Consider the following 17,289-nt stretch of genomic DNA (forward strand, 5'->3'; position numbering starts at 1 on the left):
CGTGAGTGGCCAGAGCAGCTATCATATCATGTCGAACCCTGTTGTTTTCTCACGGCCTAGACTCGAGCGCAGCAATCTTTTGACTCTTGTGACCTTTCCGGGGAGCGGCGAAGCGAAAGTCATTACTTTGTTTGGGATCCAGAATTTCATTTAGGGCAGTCATCAACATCAGTCGATAAATTGAGGTGTTGACGGAATAAACAGGGTAGAAGGCAGGATGATTCAATTGACCAATCGCCAGTCTCGCCGGTCCCCGCCGACTCGATCAGAATCGCACCACAACCGCCCAAATCGTGCCATGCACTTAGGCCTGTGCTGCTGACTCATGGTAAAAGGGACACTCTGATTGGTTCTTTAAACTTACACCCTTAATTCCCCAGGATCGGGAACCTAACAGTGGCATGATACTATTCATACCAGATGAAATCTGACCACTATGGATGTGTCCGGCCTGCGCTGAAGCTGGGAGCTCGCCGTTTGAAGGAATCAAATTGCCAAGTTAGTAGTCATCTAGAAAAATTGATCTGCATCTTTGCTTGGTATAAGAAGATGCCATCTACCGTTCCCAAAGTAGTCTTCTCTCCTCATCACTATCAACAGTATCAAACAACAGAGCAATAACAACCTCTCCACTCACCACTAAATCACCACTCAATTCTCTCAAGTCTTTTGACTTATACAACTCAACTCAACTCCCTCTTTAACCAAAAACAACTCAATCAATCAACATGTCTCCCATCGTTGTCCGATCTGCTGCCCGCGCTGTTCAGCGTCGCCAGTTCTCTCTCCTCACTGCTATGCGAAACGCTGGCCGAGCTATGGAGTCTCACCCCTTTGAGAGACTTCCCATCTCTCAAAAGTCTGCTTCTCCTGACTACGCCAAGATGTTCAAGCGAGTTGGAAGCCAAGCTCTCTTGTAAGTTGACAACTACATACACTCTTATCTATCAACATCAACTAACTGTCTTATCAGCTTCTTCCCTGGCTTCGCTGTCATCCTTGGCTGGCCTCTCGCTGCCCAGTATGCCTTCGATGGTAGACTGTAAAGGACCAACCAACAACTACTTTCTGATCTTTTGATCATCTTCGAACGAGCAAGACTCGACGGTGCCACTTCTCGATAACAACATTTATACATGGCTATTTGGATACTGGAACCGATTGGGATAATGCACATACTTGTACATAGCATTGGAAGGCGTTGAGGTGCATTGGCAATTCGATGGTGCTTAAGCACCCAAACTACGACTACATATGATAAATTTCTTAGACATAACATAATTCCATATGTTCAACAACTTGAAAGTTCATTAACTCTCTCTATGTGATGTCTTCACTTCTTGTATATAAGTTCTTGGTTGATATCAAAATACCCCGCTTAACACGCGGTGATATTGTATCAGATACATCATCTATTACTTCATGCATATAGAATCTGGGGTTACCGATCAAGTATCCCTGACAACTTAATCGACAACATCGTACGTATGGAACACCCTCTCGGCAATCTTCATTGACCACCCAGATACGCCGAGTTATACCCCGAATGATACGATTCAACAGATTTATAGCCCGATAACTTCTTCACCCTCTTTCTGCCCGTCAATCTGCCAATAGTAAAAGCAAGGGCGAGAAGAACCGGTACGCCAATACCAACGCCGATAAAAACGCCCATTTCCCATTTGCTCTCTTCTCGTCTTCTCGCCATCTCACGCTGTGTGTCGAGATATGGCACTACATCGTCGTCCATGACTATGAAATGCTGGGACTTGTCCATCCAGGGGTTACCATGAACTCGAACCTTGCCTTCGTAGGGTCTATCGGGTTGTGAGACGGCCCAGACGTTCATCAGGTTGCTGGCCGCGGCTTTGACTTGATCAGCATCGATATCGTCGTGATCTTTGTTGGGAAAATCGTTGGCGAGATCGCTGAACTTGAAAGTATAAGACTGCTCCTTGTTCTTGAATGCTATTTTCCCGTCAGTATTATACTCATCTCTCACTCAAACTTCCAGTTCTTACTCTTGCTCCATGTCAAATTGCTCGAGGTGCTCGGTCTCTCTGTATCTCTCACAAAGTGCCACTCAAGTAGCGTAGGATACTCGTAATCTGTTCCCTTCCAACTTATCGTATACTCTTTGTCCCACAGAACCATTGCTGGGTTCTTGCCATGGTTACTGATAGAGGGTGGCCAGGTGTTCTCGGGATATGAGCATCCTTTTGATGTATCCTCGTTGATGGTTGAGCACCATACAAACGAAGTGACACAAATAGCATTGTCTCGTTGGCATAACCATCGATCTTTTGCAGGGTCGAAGGCATCCACTGTTGGGATCATAGATGCCACAATTGCAGCGAGAAGAAGTTTGTTGACCATTATAGCTGGTTTAGGAGGAACTTTGTGATAGTTAAGATGCCTGCCTGAATATCTAATTTGAAATCTGGATCAACTCAGGACAAGACAGTCCATCAACACACTAATTTTATAGAGATGGCCACGGAAATAAAGAAAATAACGTGACAAAACAAACAACCAAAACCGGGTAGTGTTTCAAGACGCCTTCAGTATCGTCAATTTGCAAGTTCCGGCGCGGTGTTGACCCACAGATACTAGATAATCCTCATGTCTGTTTGCGGACATACGCCAAGGAGGAGCCATGACCGACCATTCATTGTGGATTTAGCATGACAGAAGTATAATTGGGTACAGAAAGTCTAATTCATAACTGTCGTATAGTAATTGAGTTCCGGAAGTGTGTTGTGAGACTTGTTTCCAGTATGAGGGCGGCGGAAGCATCAGTAACTCCCTCAAATCCGTCTCAGCCACAACAGCCCGTATAATAGAGAACATATCCACATATAAACTGATCATAAACTGAAAGCACGGTAATCGATATGGTACTTTGAATGTTCTTTGGGGCCTATAAGAATCTATAATAACTACCCTCGCCGTTAACTCCATCGTGATAAAATGCGACGAAATGAAATCTGTAACGCCATTTCCATCCCTTTCGACAAAACCGCGATGACAATCCATCTCTATGCACATCTAAACATCGTTATACGCTCATTTACAATCTTCTAAATAAGTTCTCCGTCACCGTCTTCAACAAGGTCATCATCTTCCTCCCAGTCAACCTGAGCGGCCATCTCCTCTGCTCTTCGCTGGACTTCAGCCAAACCTGACAGCTCGGCCACATATTCCTTCTCTTGCAACGCCCTCTTCACGAATCCCCAACCATCATTGCGATAGGCGTTCAGAATTTTGGGGCTGCATGCGCTGCAGCAGTCGTAAGACTGGCCACGAATGACAATCTGCTGGAAAGTAGAAGCATAGCCTCTGATCTGATGAGGAACCAATCCCAGAGCATGGTCGGGAGGGTCCCTCTCTGGGATCACTCCTGAAGCTGGCTGCGGCGCTGGCGCATCCTTACCGAGGGGATGCTGCAACAAACTTGTCAAAAGTTCCACAAGAAGTGCAGAGGCAATTGGAGCAACTCCAGGCCTTGTGACAGTACACTGTTGGTCAAGAGTCTGGTCCTTTTGTGACTAAACAAAGATTAGTTGTGAACGTGACGATGGATGAATTAAACTCACATCTGCTGGAGCAACAACATCATTGCAGAAGTAGCAGCCCAGTGGGGTCTTCCCTTCAGGAGTACTTTCGGAACCATGTCGCATAACAACGTACGAATCGAATCCCAGCGCAGCATTCATAACAATCTTGCCTGCAGCCTTTCCCATGACAGTTGGAAGCCAGCGTGACTCTCTCGAGTCCATGAGTAGGAAGACGGCGTCGTGCTCGTTGATGAGCTTCTCTAGCTTCTGGTAGTCGTCTTTTGTTTTCGTTTCGTCTGTGAATGGATGGCCAAGCATGGGAACTGACAGCGAATGTCCCTCACTGTCGACACCAGGGTAAATCTCCTTCAGGGCCTCAGCCGCTCGGAGCGCTTTAGGCTTGCCTCCTTCAAGACAATCGTTGAACGTGAACAACGGTTGGCGCACAGGATTGGAGAACGATACTCGACCATAATCCACAAAAGTAATTTTCCGAACACCCCAGCCCATCAGGTTTCTCGATACGTAACTTCCCAGTGTGCCAGCACCCAGGAGTAGGCACTTTGTGTTTTTTATGGTGTCCAGATCCAGGTTAGGGGCGATCCTCCACTTCATGAGCTTCAAATTCAGATCAACTGAGCTATCGGCGAGTCGCGTAGGATCCATATACTCTCCCAGGTTCACTTGTTGAGCCTGAAGCTTACCGTTGCTTGACCGAGCCCAGCCAGTAACTTTGGGCATTTCGGTAATCTGCAAGTTCTCGACAGGGTCCATCTCGATGGGTAGAATAACACTCTTGGGCTCGTGTCTCTTTGCCCAAGTGTCGCGGTAACAAATAACCTTAGTCTTGGTCAGGCGGAAGCGGTGCCGTATAAGGATCAAAAAGTTGCGTAAAGGCCAGCCAGGCGCCTCTGGGTATGTCGAAGGGTCAGTAAATGCGACGTATCGGTCCTCCTCGGGCACTTGGTCGAAGAAACCAGTTTCAAATTCGCGCAATGAGCCGATTACCCAGTGGAATGGGAGTTCCTGGGGGCTATCGGGGTCATCTGTCTCCGGTCGTCCGGGAACCTTCTTCGCCAGAAAGAAACCACGCTCACGGGCGTCAACGCTATATCTCCAAGTTCCGACTCTGTCTACAAGAGCTCTGGTTTCCGGAGCGGTCAAGCGTTCGACTGGGCCTGACCGTTTCCATACTGGGTCTGAATGTAGAGCTGGAAAAGCAAACCAGTACGTGAACTTGTACTTCTTGAGGTCGGCATATGAAAGTATAATAAAGGAAGACAGCAGGGATGGAACAGAGTAGATACTACCATCTTTGATCGCATCCCATACCTTGGGCTGTTAGTGTCATCCAATACTTGGTAGCGAAAGAAATACCTGTCGACCAGCAGTCTTCAGCATGGCAGACTTGTCTGTGTTTTTGAAATCCTCGAGAGTGTTCACGTTTCTAATGATGCCCTCGGCTCGCATGGCCGCTAAGGGTGAACTGGGCTCATTAGTTCTGTCGTGGTCAGACCCGAAATGCGCAGAAAAACAAAGAAGATACCTACGTGCTACTTGTGAGAGCATTTCCTAGAATTTGCATGCGACAGCTGGACTCAGGCTCTTCGGATCGTGGTTCGTATAGACCAAGAACACTTCGCGCTGAGTCGTCGAGCTTATCGTGGTCAAGCTTTGAAGCAAAAAGGGCAGAATAGAAAGGCAACTCGATCTCCGAGATGAACGGAGCGAACTGCAGAGGTTTCGCCATATTGACGAGGGGGCCGGGTGTACGGGTTGTAAGTTGTAGAGGTTTCCTAAGAAGCTGACGATGGATGCGACGTAGTTAGATAGTGAGTGAAGTAGGGCTGAGGCGGGGGGCGCAGGCGTTGACAAGGTTTAATACTGCGACGGATGCAGATTCAAAGGCTATTACCGAAGTTAATCAGCTGTAGTCATTAATAAGCTCTTAAAGAGTCAAAGTAACTGTCGTTGCACGGCTGACACACTGAGGCTATCACTTGATGAGAAGGTCACTCATCACAAGACGACAGATGATGTAGTGGTTACCGATCAGAGAAACAGGCAGGTGCCGTTCCTGCCCAGGCACTTAAGGGCAGCCCCACGGCGGGGTACTTCAGGCTAGAACAGCCTAACTTATCAGTTGCCCTGTTGAGCCTTATCGGTCTGCCCCACGCTCTCGGTATTGAAGTCTAGGGTAGGGGCCTTGATCACGATATATTGGTTCTGGTCGTGAGAATTGAATGCACGATGAAAGTTAATCAACTGGAGATATTGAATAACGGTGATGAGAAACTTTACTTAGTTGAACTTATAGTGTACTCATAAATTAACGTAGTTCTACTTGGTGCTACCTATCTTGCCATCAACCAGCTGCAGTACGTACCGTCAATGCCAGTGTTTGTACCAGCAGTATGGAACAAAGAGATCAACCTCATGACCCAGATTGACCAGCAACAGGAAATCGAAAGTCAAAAACCCATTCTTGAAGCCGACGATAATAAACAAAGACCCTTGACGGATCGTTTACCATCACCCTGAGCTACAGGTGATTCACGTTCTTCGCATCCAAACACTCGGTACCTCTCTTTAAGATTGGGGGTTCTTTAGACGTTACCCCCGTATCAGATTTATTTCCACAATCTACTACAAGAATGTGACAATCTCTCCATCTCATCAATCAGAGATTTGATGTGTCTGACACAAATTCGGCAGCATCCCTTTCTCGGGACAGCTGGAACGCAGATATAGTATCTATATTAAACCCATCACGGTAGATCGAGATCGTAGATGGGCAATCACAAAATCATAAAATGAGCTGATAAAAAAACAGTCGAGTCTCTTGTCGGCCGCTTGCAAGGTGGAAGCATACATGTATATTCTTATATTCGGCCCCTCCTAGAAGAAAAGAGGCAGTACGTAGCTGCAAACAGTGTAGATTACCCCACACTACCTGCATTGGGGCTATTCTACGCGCTTAGAGATCCATAGTCTACGCGTTAAATGAACATAGAAATTAATAAAGGCGGAAAACCTCATTTGTTTATTCTCAGTCACCAAACAACAAACCCCAAATAAACTCATCGTATCAACTCACAAGATGCTCATTGGTGTCTGCGGAAGTAAAACATCTCAAAATCTCTCAAGGAGAGCTCATAAGCTTACAGTATCAACTCAGGTATCTGCTCCGGCAAAAAGACGGTGGCCCAATATCTGGTCGACCACCATGGCTTCAAACATCTCTATCTGCAGCCACCATCGCAGACAGCGCCTTCCAATTCCTCGCTTAACTCGGAGTCAGCTTCGCCAGATGATCAAGGCACAGAGTCCCCCGATAATGGCCACAAGTCATCCTCTGAAACCACGCTGACCCTCCGGGCTGGTCCGCCGCATGTCTTTTCCACGCCTGAGGAACTCCTAGACTTTGTCACCAAGCAATGGCGCAGTCGCTTTGTCACCACTGACATCCCCACAGAGGCCGTTTTGGATGTCTTCCTACGCCGGCCTTTCTTCTTGCTCCTCTCCGTTGACGCACCATTGACGGTCCGCTGGCGCCGGTTTCAAGAACGGGCGAGACAAAGGCAAGCGGGAGAGCCTGACATGAGTCTGGAAGACTTTGTCGCGGAGAGTGACATGCACTTGTACGATTCTCAGAAGGGCTTGTCTCCCCTGATCTCGCGCGCTGTGGTGAGACTTCTCAACACCTCGTCGTCCCTAGCGCACCTTTATGCGACTCTCGGGAAGTTGGATATCCCGAATCCTGATCGTCTACGCCCCTGCTGGGATACCTATTTCATGGAGTTGGCATCGCTGGCTGCTCAACGCTCGAACTGCATGAAGCGCAGGGTTGGATGTGTGCTCGTAGGCAAAGAGCGCAGAGTCATCAGCACTGGCTATAACGGAACCCCGAGAGGGCTACAGAATTGTGCCGACGGAGGCTGCCCTAGATGCAATGACGGCAACAGTTCAGGAGTAGGCTTGTCAACTTGTCTATGTATCCATGCCGAAGAAAACGCCCTTTTGGAAGCCGGCCGAGAAAGAATACGCGAGGGCTCTATTCTTTACTGCGACACGTGTCCCTGCCTTACGTGCAGTATCAAGATTTGTCAGGTGGGCATCAGTGAGGTTGTCTACGCCCACACATACAGCATGGACAACGACACAGCCCGGGTGTTCAGGGAGGCAGGTGTGAAGCTGAGACAGTTCATACCAGTAAGTTCACAACCCCCCTAGCCCCCTTTCCAAGCCCAGCCCAGATCAGGATGAGAAACTACGAGATATTATCGTTCAGTAGCACTTGGAGAATTTGGTCACTGACTTAGATCTAGCCGCCAAATGGCCTGATCCATCTCGAGAAGATGGAGCTCTACTAGATCGTGGGTATCTCGGCCGTCTCACTTTTTTTTTCTTCCCTGCCATGCCTTTGTGGAGAACCCGGGGGGAGATAAGCTGGTTATTATTGTCCGGATTGTGGCTTGCTGAGGTCCCAGCGTGATGATTGAGATGCTTCGACAGGATACGATGCCAATAACGGCTTGCTGAAGATCGTCAACTGCAATGGCATGCAAAATATCACTCATCTCGATCCTCCCTTCCTCGCGAGGAGGTGCATATGAGACGAGACTTCACTTCTCCTGAAGACTACACTGCAGCTGGTGTTGAAGCTACCCCTCGCCTTCTCCCTTGCGAACGTGATGATCAATTGTCCAATCAAATACTTTGGACTTCGTCCATACAATGCCAGTTCTTTGACGAGCCCACTTGAAGCAATGCTACGTCGATTGTCCACGGTAGTGACCAACCAAAGAGTCCATTGGGATGCGTTTGCATTGCCAGCGTGGCCAGTTATTGAGGCCAGCAGGTTTCTGACCAAATCCCCATCCCAAGACCCCAATTGCCAGCGAACCGCAGAATTGTGCATGTAGGGTAACCGAGAGTCCACTTGGTCGCAGACCAGGTCAAGCCACTTTGCGTCATGGTGTTTTTTTACACTCCGTATCTGTTTTCGGTTTCGGAAAACGGTGCGCTTGGGTTCCAGGTTGGCTCAACTCTCGACCGTCTCTTATGCACGGGCGACGGTAGAGCACATAAATATATGTACACTCAATGCCCGCACCTTTTAGCGTCTCATCTACTATCAGTTTCCAAGTATTGAGAGCTGAATGAAATTGTGCAGGCGGTAACTAATTCTTGGTTCGTTTCACCACGCTTTTATCAACATATCAACAATGGCAACAACATCGCAACAACAGGACAACGGTTTAGTCTTGCAGGAAGTAATTTATGAATACGCAGATAGGGGCTGAGGCTATTCTGAAGAGCGATTGCTGAGGTGCAGCCCAAGGCCACTTACACGACCCTTTGCAATATGAATTGCATAGGGGTTCGCTTGTTTTTATAGAGCCATAGACTTAAGTTGTGTGCGGTGTGCTTCAATAGCCTCCTAGCTGCAGTCGACGTCCCATAAAAATATGCAACCAAGTCAAGCGGTCAACAAATCTGGCTTGCTTAGCTGCTTAGCTTACAGCAGGAGACGCTTGAATGTTGTGCACAGCCTGTAAATAACCCTGTCTAGTACATAATATGCGAGCGCGGGGCATGTACAGCATAGTTAGTTGAGTTGTATGTACGTGCGATGGTCTGTCATGTCAGTCAGTTGTGTAAATGAGGGATAAGTCGTAGCTCTAGTAGATCTTATGCTGCCCAGTGTAAGTGACGATTGATCCGTGTAAGACTTGTAAGTCGATTTAGACGTTTGATCGAGAAGCACGGAGCAGTGCCTAGAGTAGCAGTAGCAGCCGTCATGTGCCGAATAAGAGCCATGATTGGTAGTTGATTCAAGAGTCAATATTGCTAAATGCCCGTATCCTACAATAGACTACCACTACGGCTACCAGTTGATAACACGCCTAGACTTCCATGTCAGGGGCTAACAGACAACGATACAAGCCAAATGGTCCCAGTTTAGAGCAGGGCTTTTTTCACTCTTCTCGTCCACACGCAGAACAACAAAGTCACGAAAACGCACAGAAGTGAATTGTTTGGACTTGTACATGTTAGCGCGGAAGACTTCTCGCATATGGCAGGGGGTCACCCCGGACTCTCTAGTCTCTCACAAGAAGCGAAATGACACGAGAGGGCTGGCATAAAGAGCACAATTTAAAGCCCAAATTAACACAAATCACCACCGTAAGCTTAGAGTGGATACTCTGGGAGTGCACAAGAGGGATAATAGGGGGGCCCGTGGCCGTTCGTCCACCGTTTTTGTTTGTTTTGATCGAGGAGATTTGCTGCGCGTCATGGGAGGCCCGGCGCATCGGGAGGCTGATACACTTGACCTGGGGCCTGGGGATCCATGAGATGGGATGGGACGGGACCTGATGCTCCTGGAGGTTCAGGGTGTGTACCGTACAGTATGTGTGCCTGATGACTAGCCTGTTCCGAGGCCATTCAGCGGCTGTCTGAAAGTGTACCAGACAATCAAACCGCACTCAACTGGTATGGAGAATTTGCCGGCCCAGAACAAGGCTTCTTACATCTTGGTAGATGCCTTACTTGGCCAGGTTGACGTTGTCTATGTTGTACACGCTGTGCTGTACAACACATCTACAATACAATACTCGGGGCAAGGCAGTACGAGGCGAGCAACGGGACCCGGGATGAAGCATGTTCATCAACAACTGACGGGTGACGATCATGACGCTGAGTGGTCTGAAGAAGACGGGAACCAGCGAACGGGTGGACATCAGACACGGGCCAGTCCCCAACGCCAAACCCCAAGCCTGCCTAACTAAGGTAGCTAACCCCATCACATCGTACCGTACCTATCTTGCTTGCTTTTGCTTCCTGCAAGCTGCCATCCCATCTGGACTGGACTCGGGGCGGCTCCAGCGTCTAAGTCGATACCTTGTATAGTTAGATACATCTTTCTATCTGTGACCGCATGACAGACCAGCAGAAGCTGTAAAAAAGACCTCATGGCTCATGCCATCTCATCACGATCTTGTCCCATCTCGTCCAAATTCCATGCCATGCTGTACGGATACAGGTACGCGATCTTCAACGGGCGCCAGCCCCCCAAGCAATGTGGAAACCCAACCGCCAGCCCGGCAAACGAACCCCCTGAGTAAAAGAAGTCCCCTGGGTCTGTCAAAAGGTCACGAAGAGTGGCTTGCAATGGCTCGACGATAGGTCTGAAGGCCACCAGCCGCCTCATGGACGGGAGTACCCCTGAGCGAGCACTGGCGCTGCGATGCGCCCAGTGGAGTATCTGATAGAAGCGAAGAACCAGGGCTGTGGGCGTCCCGACTTACATGTCAGTCTTTAGAGAAGATTTTCTCTTTCATCTTCACTGGCGTTGCGGTGGTTCTGTCACGCCTGAAAGAACCAGACTTGTAAGAAGTAGTCAGCCTCTCCCGACAGCATTGTCCATGGTCGATGGTCAATCCTCTGTTACAGACTGAGATGAAATACTTCTTAGTTTGAGATGGGATTCAGGACACTGATTCTACCTTCCAAGGATGGACATCATGGAACTCACTTACAAAGAGAGTCCTAGCGTAAACCCAAGCTCATGCACGGGAATATCCCGTCATCCATGGGCAAACAACGTGCTGTTCCCTGACGATCGCTGATCGTCGTTATGTATCGGAAGCAAGCTCGTTGTCCCAACTACTATAGTAGGACTATGACGACGAGGAGGCAGTTGAGTTGAGTTGAGTTGAGGGTATGAAATATCTATATGACGAACGGAATGTGATTGTCTCGATGAACGTGCCATCATCGATGAGACAGAGTGATCAGCTCCATGAGCTCTTACAGACGGTACTGTAGAGTAGCAGAGGCTTGAGATGGACATGGACGGGGACCAGCTCCCGGCACTATCCTTGTAAAGAAGCCTTCACTTGACAGGGGGCGTGTTAGTGTTAGTGTCTGTCTTCTGTTATTCTCATACCCCTTGTTTGGATAAAACGCGTCTTTCTGTGACGCGACATTTCCTATTTGGGAAGTCGTGTAAACAAATGCGTCACTGGTAGCGCGCTTCTGCCCCAGTTTGTTGTTTTCCCGCATTTGAAGATGACGAAGGAAGGGTTTTTTTTTTTCTATTTCTATTTATTTTGGAGATTGAGATTGTCTGGAGGATATCGTTACGAGGGTGAAGAATTTGCCACTTACGTACGCTTGTTGACCCTTTATTGCGTAGACAATGATAGTTGTTTACTTTGTTCCCTTTTGATCAATTTATTGGTTGAACCAAAGGGTTGTTAATTGACTTGAAAGAAGAAGCCCTGGAGGAAGTTTATTCGGCGATTAGACAGCCAGAAACTCCCCACTACTTTACCACTAACAGCACTGCGCTACTGCATTCTTACGGGGTGTGCACCCAAGATCCGCCAACTGCCAGCCTGCGCCAACCTTTTCTTTAACACGCGCCATCCCTATCCCAGGTCACAGTCATACCCCAGTGAAGGACCCTCTCTCCCTCTTCCAGCCATCAATCGCCCTTTACAGGTCCCTCCCCCTCCTCTCTATCCGCTGGCTTTATCGCTGTCCCACTAGACTATCCACTGCCCACACCCTCGATTCTGTACCAACTTTCCTAGACAAGCCCAAACCACTCAGACAAGTGCATACCAGCCTGACTTGTCCACGACCACTCATTGTCCTCTTGACTTGGTTATCTGAGTCACAAGACCCCGTTCGTTGCAAAATTACCCAACTTGACTTGTGTCGTGAGAACCTGAGGGTTTGGTTTCAGCATACGCAGCCATTTTGAGGTCCCTTCTTCACTATACGCGCCTGAGATTGTTTAAACAGCCCACAAAACAAAGACAAAAAGGCAGGAAAGACAAGACAAGCGAGAGACGATTTGCTTTTTAGTGCAGTCTTCTACATCTTCTTTACAGAGTAGTCTGTGTCAGGATCCATAGTCCACCCATTAGCCCCCCTGCCCATGCCCATGCCTACACCCATGTTCAAGCCCGCGAGCGCCATGGTCCCAACTGCCACCCACTAAACCCAACCCTCTTGTCTCTCTACGTCTCTTGAACCCGCCCACCCCCAACCCAAATCTATCCAACTTGCACGAAACACGACACCGCTGCACCACATCTAAAGGTAGACTACTATACTCCTACAACTACCTAGCGGTTCCAACTTTCTACCAACCTCTCTCTTCTCTATACAACCTCACTTTTTTCTCGCCGGCTATCAAAGTTTTGTTTACTTACTTCGCGACGCAAAATTCACATCCCGGCCCGTGATTATCTTGCTGCCTTATCGACTCATCATCATCTGGACCTGGACCGATCTCGACTGCAGCCTGCGCTCAACACAACACGTCTGCCTATTTTCTTCAGTCTCTGATTTTATACATATATTTGTCGAGTCATGATATGACCTCTGACGTCCGAGTGAGACTGGCTTAGCGTTTTGCGATTTGTAGGGTATCGCGTCGAGCTGTTTCTCTCACATATTCGATTTCCTCGTTTAACGCAGCATCGTTTCGTCGCATCCCACTTTCAACCACCAAACGGTCTCGACTTTTCTTTCTCACTATCGCATCGTCCACCGGTTATTTTATCTTTCAGCGGCACCGAAATATTATCCAAGGCCTGATTTAAACTGCTGTTTACATCGCATCGGCCTTACTCCACTTACAAGCTCGCGACAAGCACGAGCGCGCATCATTTCGGAAACCTCACAATGTCCTTCTCGAACAGCAGTGGTGGCACACTCGCCCTACCTTCGCCAACACACGCTCACCACATCGACGTTACCTCGGCAGTTCGTACGTTGCGACGATCTATTTCGCGATCACCATCCAAGTTCTTGACGCGCTCAAGCCCGCAATCGCTGAGCCCCGAGAGCCCCCACCAAACCTCACCTCAGTCGCCCTGTCAATCGCCTTGCCGTCGATTCGGCGCGACGCCTCAAAATCAACATCCTTTGCCGTCTCATACGCGCTCAGCACCTCCTCACAACGGTGTTCTCCACCCCGCATTCACGCCTTTCCGCCCCAGCGTCCGACTTTCCTTAAGATCCGCCAAAGCTTCAAAGACTTCGCCTTCCAGACCGTTGACAAGAACCCGTACTTCTCCAAGAAGCCCTTTGAAGAGGGCACTCAACACCGCGCCCGACAGTGGTAACTCTCTGCCCGCAATGCCTGCGCCTTCCGTTATCGACGCTTCAGGACAGGAAAACAACGCGCTGGGAGCCACAAGTCCTCTGACTGTGAGTCCCGAGAAGCGAAGCAGTGTCCACCTCGACGCCTCCGGATCTTCGCCAACCTCATTTATCAAGTCCCTTGACGGGCACAACGACTTTGCGATGGGTCCAAACAACGGATCGTTGAAGCGCAGTGATGCGACGATGAACTTGGACCAACCGAGCCAGGGAAGCCCAGTGGCTAAGAGACGCAGCTTGCATGGTATTTCGGCGCTGGGCCAGACTGAGGACCAAAACATCTTTGGTGCCAACACGTCATCGTCGCAGAGCTTCTTCATTCACGAGGATTCATCCACCGAGTATGAGATTGCGGGCACTTCTGGATCACCGTTCCGGGACCCACTCCCCTTACCGACTCCTACAAACAGCAACGTACCTAAGAGGTCGTCGTCTTTGCGAAAGTCGACTTTGCAACAAAGATATGGGGAGCGGGGTTCTTGGGGCAGACGATCTGGCGAGCGACAGCTGGCTCAGATGAGCGCTGATTATTCTCCTGTTCGAAGCCGACCACGTCTGTCACAGGACCAGTTTGTCCCTCCTTCTGCTCCCCAAGAGAGTCCCTTTGCTTCTACGACACCAGCCTCAAAACCACCTACTTTCATCACCGACATTGACTATGAACCTAACCCACTATCTACTACACCCACCTCGCAGCCACCTACTTTCACTGGTGGTGAACTGGGCTACCAGCCCACCCCAGTATCAACTACGCCAACCTCAAAGCCACCTATTTTCGGGGGCGACAAGACACATCAGCCTCATCCTCTATCTAAGACCCTGACAACATCGTCTTCAGGAAACAGCCTCCATGAGGAGACACCAATTTATGCTCCTGTGGCCAGGATGCCAGACCGACCTAGACCTCATATCTTTTCACGCTCTTTGCCTCTGAATGCAACAAGGCCCACCCGCCCAAATGATATGGCTAGAGCTATGGCTACGCCTAGCCAGAACCAACTCTGGGTGGGCGCTTTCAACTCTACCGGTCTCATTTCCAAGGTCAACAGAAACCCCGAAGAGGATGCAGACAAGAAGATGGCGCCTCCTGACACACCGTGCAAGAAGCACTCCAATCCTTTCGCTACTTTCCCTCCACCAGCCGGAAGTGCCATGAAGAAGAGGGGTAACAACCGAAATTCTTTTGGCGGCATCCCCTCGACACCGTTCAGCAATGGCGGCGGTCAAAGCTCTAACCCCTTTGGCAGCAGGCCTGGTAAGGGCATGTCTATCTTCCAGCGTGGCAGTGCTTCTAGGAGTGCACGCCGCGGTAGCGTTCTGAGTCTCGATGGCGATGAGAACAAGCTCTTCGATGATAACACAATCGACTTTTCGGCGCCAATGGAAGGAGACGCTCCTCCCACTCCGACCAAGAACACTCTCACTCCCAGCCTTAGTAAGGTCAGCGAGCACTCATTCGAAAGTCCTCACGACAACCACAGCCCAACCGCGAACCGAATTCTCCACGCCCCTACGCCCCTTTTCGGTAACCCTATCCCTCGAGAAGCAACTTGTAAGTCGGACTCTGCAGCACCGAACGCTTCAGCTGGATCAATCGACAAGTCAAGTCGACCACTCCGAGCTGGGTGTTTGTATTCACCATCTTCACACCTTCCTCTGTCTTCGTTAAGCCGTTCCAGGGCTCGACGGGGGCTTCACTCTCCTTCTCCACTAAGCACAGTTTCTTTGCGTCATTCTATCAGCTCCCCTTCTCAAACATATACTAAATCGAAACTTTCTCAATCAGCGAGCCCTCTTGATGGACGACGAACACCGCAGACACCTCGCGAGAGCTTGCTCCCACTCGATACCAGCCGACTATCAATTTCGCAGGCTGGTGACTCGTTTTCTGATAACATGCCGCCACCTGTTACCCCAACAGCAGGACGAGGAGATCTGAGGTCCTCAACTAGCCTTCTGGTGACCCCTGTGAATGCCCGCACCAGCAATGTTGACCTCGACGTAAGCCTGTCCTCCCGATTTGACAAGGTTGAGCAGGTTGGAAAGGGCGAATTCTCGGTTGTCTACCGAGTTACTCAGACTAACCAACAACAAATGACGTTCGACGATTTCATTGCAACTCCCAGCGACCGATCAAAGAGCCCTGCAAAGGGAAAGGTTTATGCTGTGAAGAAGAGCAAGCAGCCTTTCCAAGGACCCAGGGATCGGGACACTAAGCTTCGAGAAGCTGAGATCCTCAAGGCGCTGAGCCACTCTGAACATGTGGTGCAGTACTTCGATAACTGGGAGCACAACTATCATTTGTACATCCAAACTGAGTACTGTGAGGAAGGCACCCTTGACAAGTTCTTGGGCAATGTTGGACGGGGAGGCCGATTGGACGACTTCCGCATCTTCAAGATCCTTCAGGACCTTTGCTTGGTAAGCTATTTCTTCTATGTATCCATCTGAACACAACTAACTCAATTCTAGGGTCTTAAGGACATCCACGATGCTGGTTTCATGCATCTGGATCTGAAGCCGGCCAATATCCTCGTCACATTTGAAGGCGTTCTCAAGATTGCCGACTTCGGTCTTGCTCAATCATGCTCTTCTGCTGAGGGTGTTGATGTTGAGGGTGACCGTGAGTACATGGCCCCCGAGATGCTCAAAGGCAAATCGTGCCAACCTGCCGATGTCTTCTCTCTGGGTCTCATCATCCTAGAGACCGCGGCCAATGTTGTCCTACCCGATAACGGACCCACCTGGATTGCTCTGCGCTCCGGCGATCTCTCCGAGGTGCCCAGTCTCACCTGGAACCCCTCAATTGAGGTTCAGCGAGATGCAACTGGTAACCCCACCGAGGGAATGCACAGTGACGAGTTCACTAGCGGCAAGACCCATGATCCAAGCAACTTGTTTGGCTCCTACAAGCGATCGGAACTACAACAGCCTCCCGACTTTATGGTCAATGCCATGCACAGCAGCTCTCTCGACTCGATTGTGCGTTGGATGACAGCGCAGGAGCCCAGCGAACGACCTTCTGTGCACCAAGTCCTTGCACTGGAAGGCATGCAGTGGATTGGCCACCAGCGCGCCGCACCAGCAACTGTGTATGAAGGAAACTGGGGACCAGCTGAGATGTTCCCCGTCTCCAACATCTCCATTGCAGAGGGCGATGGTGACAGTGACACAGAGATGACGGATGTTTAAGGAGGATATACCCACTGCATTTGACTCTGGATATCACTGGAGTTCTGCAAATAAGGAACTTTTTGTTAAAACATAATGGGCTTTGATGTTATCTGCATCATTGCTACTACGACACGATACGAATACCACGAGGAATGGATGTCGTTAGCGGGAGTTGTTTACTGGCGTTTTGTCCAGTCGGCTATACAACATTCGAATCGGGAGCCCGGCGCTTCTAGGCGTAACACGACACCACCCCGAACCCACACTCTTTTTATCTACCAACTTTTCATTTGTCCGCCACCGAGAGCGAGAGCACAGCGCGTGCCCCTCTCACTATAGTGGCATGAATATTTTGCGTCTCTTCAGCGAGACT

General features: G+C 49.5%; 5 protein-coding genes across 5 annotated transcripts; 3 read left to right on the forward strand and 2 right to left on the reverse strand.

The window, feature by feature from the left end:
• The first annotated feature begins 504 nt into the window (after nucleotides 1–504).
• Nucleotides 505–1,298, forward strand: B0J16DRAFT_412161 (uncharacterized protein). The gene is made up of 2 exons (XM_046133274.1): nucleotides 505–916; nucleotides 974–1,298. The coding sequence occupies exons 1-2, from the start codon at nucleotides 729–731 to the stop codon at nucleotides 1,044–1,046; spliced, it is 261 nt and encodes an 86-aa protein (XP_045987488.1). The 5' UTR covers nucleotides 505–728; the 3' UTR covers nucleotides 1,047–1,298.
• Nucleotides 1,299–1,382: 84 nt separating this feature from the next.
• On the reverse strand, nucleotides 1,383–2,376 carry B0J16DRAFT_412162 (uncharacterized protein; the record flags this gene model as incomplete). The annotated part of the gene is made up of 2 exons (XM_046133275.1): nucleotides 1,383–1,968; nucleotides 2,022–2,376. 2 exons carry the CDS (start codon nucleotides 2,374–2,376, stop codon nucleotides 1,511–1,513), a joined length of 813 nt encoding a protein of 270 aa, XP_045987489.1. The 3' UTR covers nucleotides 1,383–1,510.
• A 519-nt stretch (nucleotides 2,377–2,895) lies between these two features.
• Nucleotides 2,896–5,602, reverse strand: B0J16DRAFT_335549 (uncharacterized protein). The gene is made up of 4 exons (XM_046127089.1): nucleotides 5,108–5,602; nucleotides 4,935–5,058; nucleotides 3,597–4,889; nucleotides 2,896–3,548 (listed from the first exon to the last, which is right to left on the reverse strand). Exons 1-4 carry the CDS (start codon nucleotides 5,305–5,307, stop codon nucleotides 3,081–3,083), a joined length of 2,085 nt encoding a protein of 694 aa, XP_045987490.1. The 5' UTR covers nucleotides 5,308–5,602; the 3' UTR covers nucleotides 2,896–3,080.
• An 887-nt stretch (nucleotides 5,603–6,489) lies between these two features.
• B0J16DRAFT_335556 (cytidine deaminase-like protein) lies at nucleotides 6,490–8,410 on the forward strand. Its single transcript, XM_046127090.1, has 3 exons — nucleotides 6,490–6,679; nucleotides 6,736–7,769; nucleotides 7,886–8,410. Exons 1-3 carry the CDS (start codon nucleotides 6,658–6,660, stop codon nucleotides 7,928–7,930), a joined length of 1,101 nt encoding a protein of 366 aa, XP_045987491.1. The 5' UTR covers nucleotides 6,490–6,657; the 3' UTR covers nucleotides 7,931–8,410.
• A 4,524-nt stretch (nucleotides 8,411–12,934) lies between these two features.
• On the forward strand, nucleotides 12,935–17,159 carry B0J16DRAFT_82207 (uncharacterized protein). Its single transcript, XM_046134522.1, has 2 exons — nucleotides 12,935–16,163; nucleotides 16,215–17,159. Exons 1-2 carry the CDS (start codon nucleotides 13,263–13,265, stop codon nucleotides 16,932–16,934), a joined length of 3,621 nt encoding a protein of 1,206 aa, XP_045987492.1. The 5' UTR covers nucleotides 12,935–13,262; the 3' UTR covers nucleotides 16,935–17,159.
• The last annotated feature ends 130 nt before the right edge of the window (nucleotides 17,160–17,289 follow it).

This window comes from Fusarium flagelliforme (genome assembly GCF_020744385.1).
Source record: "Fusarium flagelliforme strain FIESC 12 MPI-CAGE-AA-0113 chromosome Unknown B0J16scaffold_2, whole genome shotgun sequence".
NCBI classification, from domain to species: Eukaryota; Fungi; Ascomycota; class Sordariomycetes; order Hypocreales; family Nectriaceae; genus Fusarium; species Fusarium flagelliforme.